This window comes from Cinclus cinclus, chromosome 9 (assembly GCF_963662255.1).
Source record: "Cinclus cinclus chromosome 9, bCinCin1.1, whole genome shotgun sequence".
NCBI lineage: Eukaryota > Metazoa > Chordata > Aves > Passeriformes > Cinclidae > Cinclus > Cinclus cinclus.
The window spans coordinates 5,486,805-5,502,639 of record NC_085054.1 but is presented as its reverse complement, the minus strand read 5'-3'; the positions used below and the strand labels follow the sequence as shown (position 1 = coordinate 5,502,639).

Genomic DNA, 15,835 nt, shown 5'->3' with positions numbered 1-15,835 from the left:
CACATACTCAAACACTGATGTAAATTGAAACTAACATTTATGGTAAGTGCTACATAAATTCATACCTGAGTACAGAACTGATCCTTCTTCTCAGTAAAACTAATATCTACTTGTTTAAATAACCAAAGCTTGTGCTTTTACCTTGTCCTCTAGTTTATCTTGCTTAGCAGATGCAACAGACCAATGTCTAACTTAAAATTGCTTTGCAGCTAAGAAATAAATATAGGCAGAGTTTTTTCAGATTCTGTTCCATGCCCATTGCATTCGATCTCTCAGCAGACATGCGGAATTCGTGGAAGAATAGAAATACGAAAAAATAGAAACACAATATCAAGAAATAGTCAGATTTTTTTCTGTGTAGAGATGAATATGTTGAAACATTAATTAAGTATGGAAAATTAATTATGGGAAAGTGTTGATTTAAATAAATTATTAATTTTGAAAAAGAAAAGAAAACCACATTTTGTATTTAGAAATTCTCTGAACATACATATTTCCTTTTTATCTCAAAGAAACTATATCTAACTAAAATATTTGTTTTAAAAAGTGATAATAATGAAAAAATGCTACAACTGTGCTGAGCCACACTTTCACAAAGAAAGACACAGAAACGGGGCATGAAAACACTCTTTGAATTTCAGATGGGAAAGTTTAAAAATCTCAGCCACTCCTTTGGGATGGGAAAAGAGGTTACTGCCCAATTCTGCTCAGAACTGGTTATTTAGTTGTGTCTGATCTTGCAACTCAAGAATCTTAGACAAAAATTTAAGAAATAGAAAGGATATTCAATGCATCAATCACATATATACATATCATATAATGATTAATTTCCAGTCCTTACCTATCTATAAATCAAAATGCAGTAATTAGTTAAGATGTCGTTAACTATAATTATCTTTTGTTTGCTTCTAATAGTCAGGTTGCCATAGGCATTGTCTGTATGACACTATTATATGTTTAAATACTGGAAAGCTCTTTAGGCAGATCAGCCTTTACTACAGCAGCACAACTGTTTAATGGAAGAAAAAACTTTTTTAAAGTATTTCCTAAAAGGACATCATATGAGTGTAAATGCAAGCTGATTAAATTAAAAGATTGTTTCTCTTTAACCGATTCTAAATGAAATTCAGATCTCTAAAGAGAATATAAGCAAAATGATAAAATTAAGATCCTTGCTAACATTTGCTTCTTTGTGGTGCCTCAGACATCTGTGTTTAATTATACTTGTCAGTGGACAATAAAACCTCTTCATGTGAGCTCACATGTATCTTACAGCAGAGGGAAGATGAAGTTTCGTGAAGAGAGCCTTAGAGGTAAGTGTAAGAGTGCATTTGCCTTCTATAATTTCTCAGATGACAGCATATGAATAATAGACTTTGTGGCCCACTGCCATTGTTGGGGGGTGGTGGAAGAGAAACTTAGGTGAAAACAAGACACAGTTATGGTCTGACCAAAACCCTAGGTTGTCCATGTTTTAATAAATCAGAAAGGTTTAGAAATTTCAAATTTGAAATAGCACTATTTAAGTATTTAAACAATTTAAAAATTAAACTTTCAAGTCTTTCTAATTAGGAACAGGAACTCAACGACTGATTGTTTTTACTTCTAATTCAGCATAGATGTGGAAACAGTCTTCCATAAGCAGCGGTAGGCTTACATGGACACACAGGAGACGAGGGACAGACAGCTGAAAGCAACCATGTCCATTTAGATCTTTAGTAACATTTGCTTTCATGTACTTACAACACAGCAAAAGCAGTCATGTGATCAGTTACCCAACACCAGCCCATACACAGGACTTAATGCAAATGCCTTCCAGTTTAGAGAATATGTTCCAAAGAAGAAAGCTGACAGACATTCAGAATCACTGTGTTCTTCCTTTAGTAATTTTCTTTCCCTTCTTCTCACCAGCACTGGGATGTATTGCAGGTAAACAATGTTGACAGAACAAATAAAAACTCAGACCACTGCTTTTCCTAAATTAAACAGCTATGAGGAAGGCAATTTTTTTTGTTTGCTTGTTTGTTCATTTTCCAGTGACTTTCTTTCATACTCCTCCCAAATGCAAAAACTAACAAATTAAAATCTCAGCAGTAGCTACTATTTCATAATTGCATTTGAAATATTACATCTTGAACTACTATAAATGAACTTTTATAGAACTTGCTCACATGATGTTTGTTGACATTTAGCACCAGTAATTCTGGTTTACTCTAATACAGCTCTTTTTCAGCTGGACCCATGCAGAAGAGTATTTGGACAAATATCCTTGAGCTCCAGCAGGAGATCAATGCTGTGGGAGTGGATTTCTGCTTCATTTTAAGTTAGATGTGTAGGTTTTAATTTTTTAGACTTGCTACTTCTAGAAAATTTAGCTGTTACCTGAGAAAGCTCCTAAAGCTGCAGCATCAGTTTAAACCATCCTACAAATACAACCAATACAACTGGCCAGACACAACATATACAAACTACAAATCTTATCTAGGTTTGGGGGTTTTTGCCAAGTTATTTTTATCCCAGATCATTTCTCTGATGTGTTTCACTGCTCAGACACTGAACAGTATCAGTGTAACAGGGGCAGCAGTATGATTCAAGAATAAGTAGCAAGAGATGAGGACAGTCAGATGAAATGCACACATCTCTGTAAAAAATGCTGCCAAACTGTGGACTAATATAATTAATAAATCATCCCACTGGCTCCTCTGAAATTGCCTTAGATGGTGAACCAAATTCAACCACAAGAGCAAGTCACTGTGATATTTTGCTTCTAGTGTTATTAACCCACAGAGGACTGTAGGAGAGGTGTTGATATAGCTGCATAGCAGCAAGATGTTTTGGGGAGAACTTTTTTAATTATTTGAGGATAACGTATATAAACTGATACATAACTGGTATTTGATTTGTAAATACAGGTCCTTGGCTTCCAGTGTTGGTTCTACCTTTTCTGCAAGTTCTCTTAAGCCCCAATAAAAGTCAAGTTCTCTCTCCATTACTCAATAATGTCAGTTGCATTTATTCTGCAACTGGTCCTGCACCTGAATGGTACTGAAACCTGCAAATATTTCTCAAAATATTTATTTCTGACTCTCCAGTAATTTACATTCCACTGATTTCATTGATGCCTGGTGGATCATGATCACATCTGCCCTAGTAGAGTCTAGGAGACAACACACAAATTTCCTCCTGACAGGTGAGGTGCAGGTCTCAATTTCATATCATAGCTGATAAGCAGCTATTAATGTGCCAATAATTGAATCACACAACTTTACAATCTACCTTTTCCTGTCAGCTAGGAACCCTGCCACCATCTCAACGTGGTTCCTGCATCATGATGGCGCAACCATGTTACAATTTTTCACCAACTAAACCACAATTTAGCATTTCAGTTTTGAATCATGTTTGTTTTGCTGCTTTGAAAATGAGGGTGAAAACTTCTTGAGTAGTGGAAATGCAGATTCACAGCTGCTGTTGATTGTTTTAACTCCTTTGATGTCAGTAATTGGAAGGAAGATGAATAGCAGCTGAGTTGCTTGACTTCTTTACACCAAACAGCGACTGCTCCACATCAGTGTCATCCGGAGAAGCCCTCTGATGGCTCTGGAGACGAGGACTTAAAAAAAGATACACTGCTGACTGTCAGATCTTCCACTGTGCTGATCTCATTCCAGAAACTGCACATCTGCATGTGGTCAGGATGACAAAGATGTTTCTTTCACTCTGCATTGCCTCAGTGCCCTGCTCTGGTAATTGCTCAGCATTTTGCAGAAGCGTGAAACTTTCCACGTTTCCACTAACTTAATGTAAATGAAATGGGGGTATTTTCCCAAGAAGCTTAAAATGCCATGTTCTGAATTTCCATTAGGGGATGATAGTCTGCCATCCCACTGTTATTTCTAACGTGTATAATATTCAATTGTTGCAATCATACTTGATGCTATTCAAGATACAGTGGGTAATCTTTGTAACTAAAACTTTCATTTAGAGGTTTTTCTGTTCTTGTTCCTCAGACTCAAAATACCCTTATACATAGGTTATCCATATACAGGGATTATTATAGCAACAGGGAAGCCCTGGTATTCAAAGGACTTCGATGAGGCAAGGTTTGCAGTTAGAAGTAAAAGCCTTGATTTCAGGATGAACACAACTCAGTATGAGCTAAATCAAGAGTCGGGGACTGATTGCTGAAAAGATGCACAGAAAAGCTCCTCACTAAGGGAGCCCTTTCAAGGTCTGCCAAATACCAGACCTCTTGCACAACGCTCATTTTCCTTTGTTCCTTTGCTCTCTGGAGGCACGGCTGCTAACTTTGTCAGCAACTGAAGAACTGAACAGGAATGCGAAAAAGTTACTCAAAAACGTAAAAGAAGCGATGGGGGTTTGTTTTGACTACATCACACGTGAAAGGAAGGAGCCATCAGCAGTGAGCAGTCTTGCACAACATGGGTAGGCCAGGTTCGCTCTGTTCTGCTTCTGCGGCACTGGTTTCAGGAATCAATTCTTCCCATCGGGGGACAGCAGGGAAGACCCCCTCAGCACAGCGACGGCGGGGAAGTCTTTCAACACAGGAGTACTGGGATTTCTTCCTAAATCTAAAAGGAAAACTCAATCTTCTCCATACTTCCTTTCTCAGAACACGGGTGGAGCTGCCCGCCCGCTACTCGGCGGGAGATTTTAGGACAAACTCGCAGTATCTCCTTCCCCCTTTGCCGGCCCGGCCGGCCAAGTGTGACGAGGCGAAGCGAGGGGGACGCGGTGACCCCCTCTCAGCTCCGCCGGTGTCGGGACGGCCGCGTCCCTTCCGCAGCGTCCCCGTGAGCGCGGACGGGGCGGGGAGAAACCCGACCCCCGCCGCCTGGGAAGGGAGAGGGGCCGCGGCAGCGCGGGAGGAGGTGGCGGCGTGCCCCCGTGACTCGCCCATTCGGGGGGACACCCCAGCCCGGGCTGCGGGGGGAGCGACCCAGGGCAGAGCAGAGCAGAGCAGAGCAGAGCAGAGCAGGGCAGGGCAGGGCGGGGCGCGGCGCTGCCCTGCCCTCTCGCCGAGCGGAGAGGCGGGAAGCCGGCGTCGGTGCGCTGCCGGTCGGCCGGAGCCATGCGGAGCTGCGGGAGGGCGCGGGGCGCTGCGGGCTGGGCCGCCCCGCTGCTCCTGCTGTGCCAGTGCCTGCCGACGGCGCGGCCCTACAACCTGGACCCGCAGCACGCTCTGCTCTTCCGCGGGGGCAACGGGACCCTCTTCGGGTACTCGGTTCTGCTGCACCGCCACGGCGAGGAGCGATGGTGAGTGAGCGGGCGAGTCCCCGGCCCGGCCGCCCCCGCGGGGCCCGTCGCGCCTTGTCCCTCCCGCGACTCCTCACGCTGCCTTCTCTGCCCCGCAGGTTGGTGGCCGGCGCGCCCCGGGCCAGCTGGCCCGCCAACGAGTCGGTGGTCAGCCCTGGGGCCGTATTCCGGTGTCGGATCGGGGGGAACTCCAGCGGAGGGTGCGAGCAGCTCCAGCTGGGTGAGTCGGCGGCCGGGCGTGGGCGGGGAGACCCCGGCGCGGGGCGGCGGCGGCCGGGCACGGAGGGAGCGGTCGGTGCCCGCCGCCCTGTGCGCACCCGGCCCTGCTCCGCTGGGCCCTTCGACTTAGACCGCACGGTGCTCTGCCCCTAGCCCGAGGGAGAGATCAGCGCTGCTGCCCGAAGACTTGTAGCGGTATCGAGAGACAAAGCGTGCGCCAGAAATTGATTAGGGGAAGTTAGGTGTGTCAGATGTCGTTCCCGCAGCTGTTTCGCACCTTTCAACCTCCGGCTCAAAAGCCCCATGAGAGTTTCGGTCTGATGCTGCTCTGCGGAGAGCTGGAGCCGCTTTCAGGGCAGTGGGTGAATGCAATAAGCTCAGGGATGGGAGGGTGAAAGGATGTGCCTAAATCCCGCTTTCTTCTGCTAAACGTTCTCTTCGTAAGAGATACTCTGAACCACAGTTGTCTTGCTTATGGGCTCTCCCCGTTTGCAGATTTGCTGGAGTTTCAGGCGAACAAAAAAACTATTTTTGACTGAATCAGTTTTTACGGGTCCTGCATTTAACTTCTCTCTATCTCCGCAGTCTCCATACTCAGGAGATGTAACTGGCTGAACTTGCTCAGCGTGCAAGTGTTTGATACTTGTTAAAAAGGGGAAGGCTTTGCGGTGGGCTGCCGTGAGCATGTGTGAATTGCTTTGGGCTCTCTTCCTGTCCCGCTTGCATACAGTGCTGTTCACGCTGTTCGTACACTGTGGAGAGAATGTTCCTCAGCTGGTACTCTGCCACCCTCTGACCAGCAGTGTCCCATCCGTTATGAGCACTCCACCCAGTAAGGAGAAGCGCGGGAAAGGGCTACCAAAATATTTAAAAGCAGTAGCGCGCCATGGACTGCTGGCTGTCAGGGCAGAGCTCTGTGCTGAGCGTTCTGTGACCAAAAAAAAAAATGGTAGAACAATTGTCTCTCTATGTCTCTGTTCGTAAAACTTAGAACTGACATGTTCTGTCAATTTTTGTTTTTTTTTTCCCTACAGATGGTATAAGAGTTACATTTTGTAACTGGGCTACAAAAACCTAAGGTACTTCAGTGGTGGTTTATGTGTAGTTGCATAAGAAAAAGACAAGCAGTTGCTACTAGGAAGAATGGAAATTAAATTTATATCAGCCCAGGTAGTTTTTTTGAGTTGAGTAATTTAGTTCCAATACTGTATTAAAAAGCTATACATAACAAAGAATTTTTTTGTTTTTTTCTTCCGACTGCCTGTTTGTACAAAGAGGCTTGCAAAAAGTGAAAGAGGTCAACTGCAGTGGTGAAATTGCAAATGCTAAGAGGCAATAAACCCCTGTTCCTGGATTGGTGGTAAAAATAGTCCTTTACTGTGTGAGGGAGGGAAAGGAAAGGTTGAAAGTTTCAGGTTCTTTGTAAACTGCATACATCTGCAGTGCCTCTCAGTTTAGTCATTTAGGCAACGGAGAAAAAAAAATCTCTAAAGAAATAGTATGATGGGTTTTTCTTCAGTAGCTTAGGGGATCCTAACTGAAATGAGGCAACAGGTATATGAAAATGTTCATGTGGTTCCAAAAGCTTAGGTTAACTTTGCCTCTATTCCCAGGTTTAGAGGCTCCAGGTCTCACAACATACATTTTAAAAAAAAATAGTAGTATCTCAAGATTTTTAGAAACTGGAGGTTTCCATTACTGCTAGGTGACATCTTTGCATCACTACAGTTTGTCTGTAGTATTTCTGAAGTTAAATAGATGCTGAAAAGAAGTGCTGTATTGTAAAACAGGTCATAGAGGTCAATGGAGGAGCCAAAGGCAGCTGTGGTGCATGGGATGTGAATGAAGTGGGGGAGTATCTGAGGTAAGAGAAATATGCAGGGGAACTTGCAATTACTAAGCTGAACTTAATTATCTCTCATCTAACTCATTCAAGTTCGGGTTCTGATTTCATAGAATAGGGAATTTCCTTGGAAAAATGTGTGGCAATATATTACACAGCTGAAGAGACACAGTGAGAAATAAGTGTTTCTGTCTTGCTCTTAAATAGCTGAATTCGCATTTTGTTCTGGTAAAAGCATCTTTGAGGTGGTAAGTTTCTAATTATAAGTCATAAAAAAGTAGAGGTGAAAACAGGCAATAGAAGTGGCTTTCCAAATGTTGGAGTTCTGTAATAAATGGATGTGAATTACTTAGAGACATAAATGTTAAAATACTGTGTCGCTCCTTTCTGCTAAAGTTGCCTTGAAACTGCCATAACTAATTAATGAAGAATTCAGGAACAATTAGGAAGCCTGTGATCACACAAAACTGCTGTTTTATTTTTATATGTCATGTATTTCTATCTGCTTCCTCAGTAGCAAAAGAGCTGCCTGGAACAGTCTTATGCTGCATTCATCACAGTATCTGGGATAACTCATCCACACATACTTTAAAGACTTTTAATGTTCTTCAAGATGTTGCAGGCCCTGGGCTGGTTTAAGGGCTGAAAAGAGCTATGAGATACACTAGCAAGTCTTTGTCTTCCTAGCCCCTCCCTGTTCAGTGTCTTTTTTGAGTTCTAGAACTTCTGTTTATGGTGTCAAGCGTTCTAGACTGCAGATTAATTTGTATTTGGAGTATTTTTAAATAATGGCTCACGTTAGATGCAGAGGCTTGTAATCAAACCTCAGGCACAATTACAAAATACAGTGCTTCAGGTTGAAGCACTAAGTGTCCATCTTCTAGTCTTGAGTTTCAAATCCTTGCCCACATCGGTTTGGGGTAGTCATGGATTATTGCAGAGGAACTTACACAAAGTTCTTTAGATGTTTTGACCTATTGAATTTTGGACCTATAAAATGTTAGAGAAATTCTTCAGTAGCACTGGTCTCAGATTTGAAACAGTGGTTGACTGGCTAAGGTATATAGGAAATAATTTGTGCAATTTGCCATCCAGGCTAAAGAAAACTTAATTTTAGCTACAAATGAATGCAGTGAATTCAGTTCATACTGTTTAACATAAGGCCAGAAAGTTCTGCTGCAGTTTCAGTCTTGCTCCCTTCTTTAAGTCTCTGCTACAATTAACCTGTGAACAAATTGCCCTCTAGCTCCCCCAGCTGAATCATTACAATGGAAAAGTGAACAGTTAATGGTTTTCCCAAAAAGGCAGAGCTGTGTTTGTTCAACTTTGATTTCGGTACGTTTGGGTTTTGGTAGTTTGGCTTTTTTATGCCGCTTGCACTGCTCATACCTTGCAAGTGACCTTTTTCAAATAGCCAGACTATTCCAAGGAACATGGGATCTTCTGGACTTAGGTCTGTTATAAAGGATGGAAACAGGTGTCATTTAAAATATTTTGGGTAGAAGTCATTTGAGGGATGTAAGAGGGATAAAAACCTATCAGATCTGTGAAAACAGAAAATACTTCCTGGGTGAGTAAAAATAGACTCTGAGGCCCTGACATCTAGGAGCTGGATATCTGAAGGATTGTTGCCTTTGCAGTAGACTTCATGGTTTCTTCAGTTACCAATAGAACCAGAGGAGTTATCAGAAGATAAAAAAGAACATGAGAGGCTGTTGGGCATGGAAAACACTGGAGCAAGTTATATACAACTGGTTTCTCAGATGACATTGCAAATGTCTGTATTATGATCCTTGAGGCCAAAACCAGAAGTGGCTTTATAAGTTATGACCTTATTTATCTGCAGTTGCATTGTTTCTGTGGATGTGTTCAGAGGGGATTGTAGCAGAAGTGTATCTTCCAGCTGTATAATGTACACAGGCATGGGCAATTACTTATTTCTCAGTGACTTTACGACAGCACGTGCTCCTTTTCCCTGAGGCAACCAGGCTGCCATGTCCTCTTGAGCTTATGCAGTGCTGCTCTGCTGCCTGTGCAGAATACTGCATTTTTTTCATTTGATAAAGCTTTTATAATGTCGTAACCTGAGCAGGGACTCATCAGTGTGTCTGGGATGTCAGGTTCTCACTTCTCTCTCCCACAAGAGTGTGTAATTTCAAGGCGTTTGAATACTTGCCAGTCAGAGAAAGAGAGGAAACATAAGACAGAGTGTCAGCAGAGGGCCAAAATAATCCTGAATCACCATATACTGGAGCAAAGGAAAAGGGGAATGCAATCTAATGAGTGTCAAGGAACTGTGGTGCTTTTCCTTGTTACAAACCTCTGAAACAGGCACAGGAATGAAGCCCTGAGACAGGTTGAACTTACTCATCTCTCACATCATCATTGTCTGGTTTTATTTGATTTACTGATAAAAAGTCTCAGTCTCTTGGGGTCTGAATTTATTGCCCTGGTGTTCTCTACTTCTTCCATTTCCTGCAAATCCACATAAAAAGTCCCAGGTAAGTCATTGTTATAAGAGGATGGAATGCATCACTAGAAGGGAGTTACCAGAAGTGCTTTTTGCAGTTAAAATGGGGACTAATTCTTACATATGGGAGTGTGATGGAGTTTTCTGAGGAGATTTCAATCAGATTAACATGCTCTATAATTCATGCATACCCTGGAAATGTCTCCCTTAGCAAGTGAGAAGTTTTCCATGATTTAACTCCAAAATTCAATTCCAAAGCTAAATTCCACACTTATTTCTGAAAAGCAGTATATGTTCAGTTCAGGGAAGTTCACACCTCTGACATTAACCAATAGGATAATCTGTGTATTCCTTTAAACTCTCTAATGTGTTGGACAGTGATAAATGCCAGTTCTGCTCTCAGCACATGTGTTTGGTTTCGTAGATTAATTGTTGCAGGCTTTTTGGTGGGGCAAGAGGTGAGAAGGTGTGGGGTGTGATTTATGGGGCTTTTCTCCATGCAAAGAGTGTCCCATCAGCATTAGTACTCTGTTGTCTGTACTGACATCCTCTTCTGGGTAACTAAACTAACCCTTAAACATCAAATGTTTTGGGTTCACCTGTAGCTGTGTTCAATCTGAGAAAGTCTTAAAAATTATGCAAAAAAGTTTGTTCAAATGTTTGTTTGACATCATGTGTTTCCTTATTTTATAAGGTTTTTCATAAACTATCATGCTGATGCATATAAAGTATCAATTCAATAATTTGGTTAATGCTTGTTCATACGAACATCTTAAAAATTAAAAATCTTGCTTTATATAACCTAGAATAAATGTGTAGCTTCTCCTTACCCTGGAGACCATTACTGCTTTGCAGAAGAAAGCAAATATTTGCTAACTTGGCAAAAACATGGCCTTTTGGTGTGTGAGGGCAGAGTTAGAAGACATTTCAATGTGTTCTCTCAAGGTTTTAAAAAATAACTCTACTTAAGAACAAGCACTAAGAGCTGCTGGTGAATTACTGCATCAGTGAGAGGAGCATGCAGACGTGCATGGGTAATGATCTGCCATCCCCAGTAGAGATGGCAGTTGTACAACCTTTACTTGGTAGCCATTTGCAGTAGAGATTGTTTTAGGGTCTGCTACCAATAGACACGTAGTTGGAGAGATGTTTGCTTTAGGCTAGAGTTTAGGTGGCACTCAGAGGTATTAGTTGTATTTCTTCTGAACTTTTAGGCTGAAGAGCACTTACAGGGACAGCCCTTCACCAAAACTGAGTGTAATGTCACTTTCTATCTGAGTAATGAGGAAGAAGCCATCCTCACTGCCAGCTTATCACATTCAGAGCCAGTATGTTCCCTTTGGCTATCCACAGTCATACCTTTGCTCAAGAAGAAAGTAAAAAGTCTACGTGACCTGTGTAAGAGAGACAGAGGTCAGATCCAAACCCAAACTGCTGCATTGTGCCCCCAGAGTTCTTAGGTGCTCCTGTTACCCACCACATTGTTCTTCACCTCATCCCTCTGTTCAGAACGTTGGTCTTTGTCTCCTAGGCCATCCCAGTGGAGAGCGCTGTGGGAAGACTTGTTTGGAAGAGCGGGATAATCAGTGGCTGGGTGTCAGCTTGTCGAGGCAGCCAAAGGAGAGCGGATCTATCATTGTATGTATTAACCACTGGCTCTGTGTGTCTGTTTGTCAGACTGCAGTCAGCTTTCTTGGGCTTCCATGTGGACTGCTGTGTTTGTTTTATATCCATAGGCTTGTGGGCACAGATGGAAAAATGTGTTTTACGTGAAAAATGAGCACAAACTGCCACATGGTATTTGTTTTGCCATCCCTCCTGATTTTCGAACTGAGCTGAGCAGAAGAATATGCCCATGCTATATAGGTAAGCAGAATGCTTGAGTCCTTTTGTAGGGAAGGGTGAGATACACAGTTGAATGGTGCAGAGTTGGTGAAAAGCCTGTGTTGCTCTGAGCAGGTGTTCTGCAGCCAAAGGCTTGGAGGCTGAGTGCTGATGATACGAGCCCAGATTGTGATGTAAAGATGTTTATCACTTAAAAGAAAACCTGCTTTCAAAAGGCAAAAAAACATTGAAACAGGGCATCAGAATATTTTTTTTCCCCGGACTGTGTTGCTGAAGGATGTGTGCCTCTTAAAAAACAGGCCAGTAGAGGACATCCTTCCTTCCTTTACTCTTGTCATTGCTCTGGAGAGTCTCACAGCAGAGCAGCAGAAATACCTGCAAGTGATTGTTGCCATCTGCTCCTTAGCCTTTGATACAGAGGTGCTGCAGTGCCTGTCACAGTGCATGTCCTTGTCCCATACTTGCCTTCTGCCAAGGCTGCTGCTGTGGCATGAGACCTTCAGGGGTTGTTCCTCAGAGAGCTTGAGGAGCAGAATAAGAGTCAAGACCTGAATCTATCAAATTATTCCATCCATGCTTTCCCATTCTTATGTACCACCTACCCAGGAGAATGATCTCGTGCCTCTGTGCCTTGCCAATGCAAGGATCAGCTGACATCAAATGTCCCACTGCTGGCTTTGGAGACTGTCACAAGGGGTGGTGAAATCATGCTTTTAGCTTTGGAGACTAAGTGAACAAATCTATGGAATGAAGGGAGCTCTGATGGCAGGCAGTCAGCAAAGAATTGCAGGAAAACAGAGCTGGGACAGTGTTGGATTTCTAGGATGAAAGCAGTATGTCTAAGACTGCCATAACACAAACTCTTCATGGCACCAGTGGAGCACAGGGCAAGCTCTATCAAGATACCCCAGCCTGTCAGAGTATGCCTGAAGTACAGAGTAGAAGAGTATCCAGATGTGGTGCTCAAAGTATTTGGCTGTTTTGTTCATGGAACAATTTTGAAAGAGAAGTATAGCCTTTAAATTCACAGTATTTCAAAGGCAGGTGTGATCAAGTGATACACAGTGTTTTGATTTTGTTACAATACTATATTGCACCTGAAGGCTAAGTAGTAGAAACCAGTGTTTTCAGTGTCATTACAGAACTGAAAACCAAATTTTTGGGGGAGGTGTTATTTGGTTGGGTTTTTTTTTATTTTTTTCCTGAGTTGTCTCAACTTGTGTTGAAAGCCTGGTAACAAAACTCTGGAACTATATGCTTCTCATCCTTTTTAATATTTCTTGCCCATTCCCAGATCATGCACGAAAGTTTGGAGAAAACCATGGGTCATGTCAGGCTGGAATGTCTAGTTTTTACATTGAGGTGTGTATTAAAGATACCAAGTGTCTCTCTGTTTATATACTTACTTTTCTGTGTAATATATAAAAGTGGATATGTAAATGCAAACATCAACACTGTATTTTATTGTGGGAGGGAAAAAAAAACACTTTTATAATATCTTTTAAATTGAATCTTGCTATGACTTGCATGCTAATTCCCAAGTAAGACTTACATTTTTATTCTCAAGAATACTTTTACCCTTTACTAAATCCAAAGTTATTTTTCATCTGGCAAAAGGGCATGGAAATAGCAGAGGATGAAATTTTATTATTCTCTTTAATCCGTTTGATGTAACATTTATAATGCTTACCTTCTTGCTTTACAGAGTAATACTCTATATTATTTAATCTCCATTTCACCCTAAGATTTTGATTTCTAGAAAACTCTTTTGAGAAGAGAATGTCCTGATTGTTGCTCTATTTTGTTGTTACAGTTCAAAAAGCTTGTAATAATGGCATTTTTGCAAAGACTGGAAAATATTATCTGTGATTTAGTAGTAAACCCCAGTGCTGAGCCAGATGCATCTCCAGTAGCATTTCATAGAATTCACAGGAGATCTAAAAAAGAACATTTTACCTCTTTTGCTTATTTTCATGAATATTTCAGTGTGAATAACATGACTTTGTTTTACTTTTCTTTTAGGACTTAATTATAATGGGAGCCCCAGGATCATTTTATTGGACTGGTTCTGTTTTTGTATACAATACAACTGCAAATACAATCCACGCTTACACGGATTCAAATAACGAAGTGAAATTTGGCAGTTATCTAGGTACTTCAAATATTTAATACTTCACTAAAATATAAGCTAAATATTAATGGCTGGTCTTGGGATGAGTCCACAGTGGTTTTCAGTGTTTTCACTATCAATCCCAGAAGCAAAATTTCTGAAGATGTGTTCTGATTTTGTTAAATGTTATTTATTTATAAGGCTTCCTCTTTGTTCTTTTTATGAGGAAAATTCTTGAACAGTGGATTTCTATTCTTATCATCTCACCATTGACTTTTAACCGTTTATTGTTTTTGAAAGTAGGGATGCTTCTGGTTAACAATGGTTTTTGTTTCGCTCAAGTCTGAAGTGCTGCCAAGAGCTTTCATGGAAAAAGTCAGTTGTTTCACATATAACAGAAATATGAAAAGATATTTACAGTGAAAGCTGCAAGCAGGCAAGTCTTAATTGTATTGTCAGTAAGGGGAAGTATGCTATGATCTTTAGAGACAGGCTTTCCTCCAGTGGTTACTTTTTTTTCTTTTTTATTCAAAACATAACTTAGTCTGGATATGTGAGAAGACAAACCTCATTTGTGAATGTCTGTAACCAAGGCCATGAAGTTCTACTCATGTACCTATATCCAAGTAACTAGCTGAATTTAATGCTACAGTTTGGAAACGCTTATGCTAAAAAAGCAGCAGCAGCTTCAGTCTTCTCACTACACACTGAGGAAAGCTCATCTGTTCTTCCTGAATCCTGAGCAAGAATATTTTTGCTTGTGACCATTGGGTTTTACATTTTCCCAGTCAAAGTTCCGGCTCACGTGGATAAACATTTCCTGTTTCTGATTCCACTCCTCTGACAATGGGAAGTTGGCATGTGTTATGAAATAGTTGTTGTGAAACACAGTCAACTGACTGAAGTCTAAGACTTCAGTTCTGAGCCTGCAAAGGCCACAGTGACTCTGTGGGGAAGTCAGGCAGAAGAAAGACGGGGTGATGAAAGGGGATCAGACACGATGCAGATCCCTAGGGTCAACCAGTAGAGCTTCTGACCTTTCACAGGACAAAAGAAAAGCTTCAGGGAATGGAAAGCTCCAGCTTTCCAATAATAATCAGCCGGAAAAGTACTGTACCTCTCTATGGAAAAGTAGTTTATTCCACATTTATGCTTCTGCAAGTATAAGAATGAGAATTTCTGTAATGAATGAGTCAAATCATTGACAGTCAGAAGCCAGATACAGGCAAATGGAGACATAAGGACTGTGTTGGGAAGAGGTTACGGACGGGCTTCCCACACGTATGTGGTGTCTCTTAGTTACCTTGGCCATCCAGGACTTGAAATCAGCTGGAGGTTGTTTCACTCCAGTGTTCTGGTGCTTGTTGGCTCAGCAGAGCCATGTGTCCTCTAAACTTGCCCTTCTACAGGAAGGTGAAGAAGGGCACCATTGATTCATCTGTGTGTCTTTACAGTAGCAGCTGTGCTAAACCTGGAATTTTGCAGTTTCATGCTACTTGAACAAATTCTGCTTCCTTTCTTCATAATAATCCTTAGTGTGGTTGGAAGCATTTAAAGTACCTTCCTTCCCCTCCCTCAGGTTCTGTCCCATCTTTGTAATTATTGAAGACAACAATCTGTTCAGGGTTAGTTCTGTTACCCAATTCTTGTTTTTTAGAGTCTGAGTTTGTTGCTCCCTTAAGTAATGAATAAAATTATTCCTACCAAGTGGTGGAAGTCTATAGTGACCAGTGTAATTCAAGTATGTAAGTAGATACAATTATCTACTTACTCCCTTCTTCCTCTGGTAGGGACCAAGATGTTGACATCTTTATTTATGCTTTTCATTAAACTGTTAAAAGAATAATAATTAAGAAACTAGAGTCTAGAGGAAGTGCAGTAGTATTGTAGCATTTTCCATAAGTTGGAAGAAACAAAGTTGTCCATGTACCAGTCAACTGAAAGAAAGAAGGAAATGAAAGACATTTGTAATACATAACACTAGGTAGTATTTTCTTGACTACTTCAGAGTCTCTGAGAGAGTAGTAGCTGACTTCTATAAAAGGAGTTCTCAAAGTTATTCAGTCTTTCAAAT

The 15,835-nt window shown here is 41.5% G+C and overlaps 1 protein-coding gene across 1 annotated transcript in view; it reads left to right on the top strand.

Moving 5' to 3' along the window:
* Nucleotides 1-5,089: 5,089 nt before the first annotated feature.
* The window catches only part of ITGA4 (integrin subunit alpha 4), a 32,787-nt gene continuing 22,041 nt past the window's right edge, over nt 5,090-15,835 (top strand). The window contains exons 1-6 of the mRNA XM_062498399.1: nt 5,090-5,274; nt 5,373-5,494; nt 11,338-11,444; nt 11,543-11,672; nt 12,946-13,013; nt 13,674-13,803. Coding sequence (XP_062354383.1) covers nt 5,090-5,274; nt 5,373-5,494; nt 11,338-11,444; nt 11,543-11,672; nt 12,946-13,013; nt 13,674-13,803 — 742 coding nt within the window. The remainder of the gene's footprint in view (nt 5,275-5,372; nt 5,495-11,337; nt 11,445-11,542; nt 11,673-12,945; nt 13,014-13,673; nt 13,804-15,835) is intronic.